Raw genomic sequence first — 6,493 nt, 5'->3', positions numbered from 1 at the left:
ACTTAAGGTCAATTTTTGATCCAAAATCACCACTGTAACTAGTTTTTCTCTTTCCCTTTCATTGAAATAAGTGTTTTTCACATCTATTTCGTTTTTTATTTTGTGATTTCGTCGTCTTAGTGCGACGTTGGTTTGTTCGTCGTCTTTGAGCGGCGTTTGTCTTTCTTGTTTCGTTAAGGTATTTGTTCGGTTCAGATTGTCAGATCAACTTCGATTCAGTGCAGATCCAATCAATGACTTTGGCGTCGTCCACAAACATAAGTATTATGAAGACTTGAATATAGTCAATGTGTAGACTTTTGTACTTTTTCGTTTTATCCTATTAACATGGATACTGCGAGTTTGTTCATAGATTCATCATTTTGTTTTTAGCGATTTTTTTTTTTTTGAATAATTGTTTTTAGCGATTTTAAATTTGCATCATGTACTGTATTAATTTAAATAATGAATATCATTTATTTATTTATTTAAAAAAAAGAAAAGTTTTATACCACCATACAGAATTTACCTTTATCATTAGATTAAATCTCACCATTGATTTAGATAAAATTGATTCAAACAAATAAATAATTAAATCAAGTAAGATGTGAGGAGATTTATTGATCGAACATTGAAATGAACAAGACTATACCTTAATTCATTAAGGATTAAGACAAAAAAAACATTAGGACTTACTATTTCCAAACCAAAGTTGAAAGAAACACACTTGACTTCAGTTCACTCACTCTCACTGCCCTAACCATGGTGATTCCTTCATCCGAAACACCCACCGTTCGCGTCACCAACATACCCCATACCGCCACCGCCAACGACCTTCTCCGATACCTCGAAACCACCGTTGGCCGCTCCTCCGTCTTCGCTCTCGAAATCTTCAGCGACTACACCAACTGGAAATCTCGCGGAGTAGGCCGTGTTCAGTTCGAGACGTTGGAAGACAAGTCAAAAGCCCTAACTCTCGCCGAGAACAAGAAACTTCTCCTTAGCTCCCATTTCCTCTGTCTCGACGCTTCCTCCGATGACATCATTCCTAGGCCTGCTCTTCCTCGTAACCGCATCAACAATGGTGCCCTTTATGCTGGTTTTCCCATCGGTCCTGATTGCATGAGTGTGCTTCAATCATGGGAAGGTGTTCGAGGTTGGGTTATGCCTGAAAGGCAGAGACTTGATTTCTGGGTCACTCAGGGTGATCAGTGTTTTAAGCTTGAAATTCCTTTTGAAAATATTTTGGAGTGTGATGGGTATTGTTCTGATGAAGGTTCTAAACCCAACGCCCTTCTCTTGAAGGTACATTATTTGTTTATGTGTTAGGGCTTGTTTGGATTGGACTTATTTTCAGCTTATTGGTATAAGAATTTGTGAGATTGTTTGAATTGAATTATTTAAATTTATCTTATCTTCATAATCACTTATAAGACTGATTGTGAGTTATGATAACAACTTATTGTTGAAGTTGTATTGGAGTTCCAAATTGACCGGCTTTTCAGGCTTTGGATGTGTAAATGTGTTTGGGCACCCGTCATCGTTTGAGCTAACTTTTGGGATGATATCTAAGTCCATATTTAACATGGTATCAAATCTAGGTTAAGAATTGCAATATGGGAATTGGATTAAGGACTCACGTCGTTGAGGATGGGTATTGAAGTTGTATTGGAGTCCCACGTTGCTCTGGTCTAGGTTGTTTGATGTATAAATGTGTTTGGGCACCCTCATCCTTTGAGCTAACTTTTGGGATGAGATCAAAACTCATTTAACACTTACGACATGTCTATGAACTGTTTTCAGATTATTTTCCAAAGCTCTACATGATAGCATATATGAAAACAACTTATAGTTTATATGAAAACATATATCAACTTTATTTTATCTTTTGTTATAGAAATAGCCTATACATACACACTTATCTGATAAGCGGTCATGCTATAAGTTGTTTATACAAATTGGGTCTATGTGTGTTACTCTTCTAGTCTTACACCTTATTTCAATTTGAGTGATTTTTGGGTTTTGAGGATGATAATTTCTATTTTTCCTTTCATTCTGTTATTGATTTATCATATTTGCCATTGTTACCTAGAGCTGATTTCCCTTTATGTTTTGTTATTCTTCTCAGCTGAGATATGGGCCAAGGATATATCAGAAAATGGCGGGGCCAAATGTAGCTGCCAAGTTTAAGGATGATAGGTATCGATTTTGTAAGGAGAATTTTGAGTTTATGTGGGTGCGCACCACTGACTTCTCAACTTTAAAGTCCATTGGGCACTCAACCTCATTTTTTTGGGAAATTATGGAAGAATCATTTGATTCTGATGTTTTTCGTAGTTTCCCGCTCTACAGAGAGAATTTGAAGGATCTAAGTCTGGAAGATGGAGAAAAATTCTGTTCTCCAACTGAAACAGTTCCGCTTGTCAAGTGTCGTTTGGATTCCAAGTTACCTTATGAGGGTCTTTTCCAATTGAATTCTCTTGTTCATACCCAGAAAATTAGTCTTGCTTCAGTGAATGATGAGTTGATTGACTTGTTGGTAAGCTTGGATGCAGAAACTAAGGCTGTGATTTTTCAAAAACTGCACAAGATGAATTCCACTTGTTATGAGCCTCTAAAATATGTGAGGACTCAATTACACGTGCTTAGTATAAAGAAAAAAAGTGTTCTCCCATCGCAACAAAAAAGGTTGGTGGATAGTAACATAATGAGTTGTCATCGAGCCTTGATTACCCCGTCAAAGATTTATTGCCTTGGTCCCGAGCTTGAAACCTCAAATCATGTGGTAAAGCATTTTGCGGCATATGCTTCAGACTTCATGAGGATTACATTTGTCGAAGAGGATTGGAGTAAGCTTCCAAACAATGCAATCTCAATCACTTTGAAAAAGGGAATGTTCTCAAGGCCTCTTAGAACTGAAATATATAAGCGGGTATTGAATATTCTTCGAGATGGGATTCTAGTTGGATCAAAAAGATTTGAGTTTCTTGCCTTCTCTGCTAGTCAACTGCGGTCAAATTCTGTTTGGTTATTTGCTTCTAATGATAAAGTGAAAGCAGCAGATATCAGAGAATGGATGGGAAGCTTCAATAGCATCCGCAGTGTTTCCAAATGTGCAGCAAGAATGGGTCAGTTGTTCAGTTCGTCCAGGCAAACTTTTGAAATGGCCCCTCAAGATGTGGATTTAATTCCAGATATTGAAATCACCTCTGATGGTATAGACTACTGTTTCTCAGATGGTATTGGAAAAATTTCACAGTCTTTTGCCAGGCAACTTGCAGAAAAGCTAAAATTAGACGAGAATCGTATTCCTTCAGCATTTCAAATTCGGTATGGTGGATATAAAGGTGTTATTGCTGTTGATCGCCATTCTTTTAAGAAATTATCATTGCGTAAAAGTATGCTTAAGTTTGAATCCAAAAACAGAATGCTTTGCGTCACTAAATGGAGTGAGTCAATGCCGTGCTTTCTCAATCGAGAGATTATATCCCTGTTGTCCACCTTAGGAATTAAAGATGAGGCGCTTTTGGCATTGCAAGAGGATCAACTGCAGTTGCTAGGAAAGATGTTGACTGATAAGGAAGCAGCCTTGGATGTTTTGGAAAGTTTAAATGGAGCTGATTCAAATAGCATTCTAGTCAAGATGCTGCATAGGTTTTATGAGCCAAACGGTGAGCCTTACCTATCAATGATGCTCAAGGCTCATTATGCGTACCAGTTATCTGATTTGAAAAGCAGATGCCGAATATTTGTGCCCAAGGGCCGAGTTCTGATTGGCTGCTTGGATGAGACTGGTCTATTGAACTATGGCCAAGTATTTGTCCGCATAACTGTGGCAAAAACTAAGGAAAAATTTGGAGATGAAAACTTAAGGAACGTGGATGGTGATGATAGCACACGTATTATAGTAGGTAAGGTGGTAGTGACAAAAAACCCTTGTCTTCACCCAGGAGATATCAGAGTCCTTGATGCTGTCTACAGTGAAGAATTAGAAGAAAAGGGCTTGAGGGATTGCCTTGTATTTCCACAAAAAGGACCTAGGTATGTATATAATGGTTTTGATTTCCAACTGCATTTGATTGTAATAATATATTTTATTCAAGATAGAGTTATCACTTCTTTTACATTAGAGTAATGATATATGTACAAACATCTTGTGACGACTTTTGGACAACTTTCTCTCTCATACTCACATGATGTTCTTATCCTCTATCTTCCTTTTTCTTTTTCTATTATTTTTAACCAATAAAAAGAGAGAAAAAGAAGGTTGTCACAAAAGTTGTTATCAAATGGTTGTACAACTATCATTACTCTTGACATTAATCCTTGGTCAGATGTGCTTTCTTTAACAACGGTATGTCATTCATCATGCACCAACAAAAGAAGGGGGCATATCTTTGGGGATGAAAGTTAAAAGGGCCATTAGCTAGGCCATTGCATTGCATATCAATTAGAACATTCAGAAGCCTCTACTTAACTCAATTTCTTATTTTGAACAATACCTCTACTTACTCAGTTATCATTGGCTATGCAAAACAATCTTAGGGGTTCGTTAATTTGTGCCAATATGTTACATGTTGTTTACTCTATTTGCATCCCTTAAGTTTTGCTGTCCTCATGCACATAACCAGATCCTTAGATTCATTGTTTGGTGGACGAGTTGATAGCGATATGATATTTTACATTGTTCATATACCTTGTTAGATATTAGGCTTCCACCTAACAAATTAAACTTTTATGAGTGTTGGTACTGGACATGACATCAAAGTCTTTATGATCAATTGATCAGAAGTTTTATCCTTATCCACCCCGTTTTTCTAAATAAATCTGAATTCTAACATAAAGTAATCTGAATTCTAACATAAAGTAGACTAGGAAAACACAACAGGTTATTGCATGAGGGGTGTGTTAGATTAAAAAAAAAAAACTTTCACAAGCTTTCAACTAACAATTTCTGTTATTTTTAGAATGTTTGTCTTGTATTGATGTTTATTGCTTTCTAATACTTGCTGGGTCTACAGGCCTCATCCAAACGAGTGCTCTGGAGGTGATCTTGACGGGGATTTATTTTTCATAAGCTGGGACAAAGATTTAATCCCAGCTCAAACTGAAAATCCAATGGACTACACAGGAAGAAGGCCTCGTATAATGGACCATAAGGTGACACTAGAGGTAATTTTTCAACCAAGTTGCATACTTTGTACTTGTTTCCTATGTAGCACCAACACGTGTCGATGTCACTCATACAACACCGACACATGCAGATACATTTTTCATTTGACTTCTTTTTAAATCACCACCGATGTCTGTGTCTATTTTAGTGTTTCTTTAAACAAAATTGGTAAATTTGAAACTGCTCCTTATATGTTTGTTGCTGTTGCGTAGGAAATACACCAATTTTTTGTTGATTACATGATCAATGATACTTTGGGTGCTATCTCCACCGCACATTTGGTTCATGCTGACCGTGAACACGATAAGGCCAAGAGTAGAAAATGTCTGGAGTTGGCTGAGCTGCATTCCATGGCAGTTGATTTTGCAAAGACTGGAGCTCCTGCAGAAATGCCAAGATCTTTGAAACCAAGAGAGTTTCCAGATTTCATGGAGAGGTTTGAAAAACCTATGTATATATCCAAAGGTGTATTAGGAAAACTCTACCGTGCCATAATTGATTCAAACTTGCAAGTAAGGTTTGACATGGTCATGTCTGAGAAGTTTGCCAAAGAAGCATATGATCACCAGCTTGAAGTTGATGGTTTTGAGGTCTTTCTTGAGACCGCCATAAGTCACAGAGATAAGTATGCACAGAAGATGATCTCTTTGATGAGCTTCTATGGTGCAACGACTGAGGATGAAATGCTAACTGGTAACTTGCAAAACCGTGCGTCTTATTTGCAGAGGGATAACAGGAGATACGGAGATATGAAGGATCGAATTCTAATCTCAGTAAAGGATCTTCAGCTGGAAGCTAAAGAATGGTTTGAAAGTGATTGTCAGCCGCATGAATATCAACTTATGGCATCTGCATGGTACCATGTGACCTATCACCACAAATATTACAACGAAAGCTCCACTTTTTTAAGCTTTCCATGGATTGTCGGTGACATTTTGTTGCACATCAAGTCTGCAAATGCCCCTCCTGTCCCATAATAGCTTTTACATTTACAAAAAAGTTGTCCTAAAAAGATTGTAGCTTAGTTTCCAAATATAAGTTATGGAGACATGCCATTTTGTAGTATGAGTATGACATGTTCATCTACGGGTAGCACTTGGGTGACATAACTTTTGATGACATTGGTGACATTATTTCTATCTCCCTCTTAATCAATCATTATCTCTCATCTAAATAATTTATTTTAAGGGTCTTGTTAACGAGTGCCGGCACTCTTTAAACATTTTAAAAGAAGAAATTATTCCATAAAAAAGTCAATGCTTTCAATTTTCAATGTATTGATTACATAAATTTTCAAACAAGTTACTATTTAAAAGTCTTAAAGAGTGCCCCCACCTTGGG

General features: G+C 37.0%; 1 protein-coding gene across 1 annotated transcript; it reads left to right on the top strand.

Annotated features, from left to right (window-relative positions):
* Positions 1-708: 708 nt before the first annotated feature.
* Positions 709-6,329, top strand: RDR2 (RNA-dependent RNA polymerase 2). Its single transcript, XM_085736039.1, has 4 exons — positions 709-1,284; positions 2,108-4,020; positions 5,001-5,151; positions 5,365-6,329. Exons 1-4 carry the CDS (start codon positions 742-744, stop codon positions 6,127-6,129), a joined length of 3,372 nt encoding a protein of 1,123 aa, XP_085592165.1. The 5' UTR covers positions 709-741; the 3' UTR covers positions 6,130-6,329.
* The last annotated feature ends 164 nt before the right edge of the window (positions 6,330-6,493 follow it).

This window comes from Medicago sativa, chromosome 8 (genome assembly GCF_051527215.1).
Source record: "Medicago sativa cultivar Bolivia chromosome 8, Bolivia_mono, whole genome shotgun sequence".
In the NCBI taxonomy this organism is placed as follows: Eukaryota; Viridiplantae; Streptophyta; class Magnoliopsida; order Fabales; family Fabaceae; genus Medicago; species Medicago sativa.
This window is presented reverse-complemented; position numbering and strand designations above follow the sequence as displayed.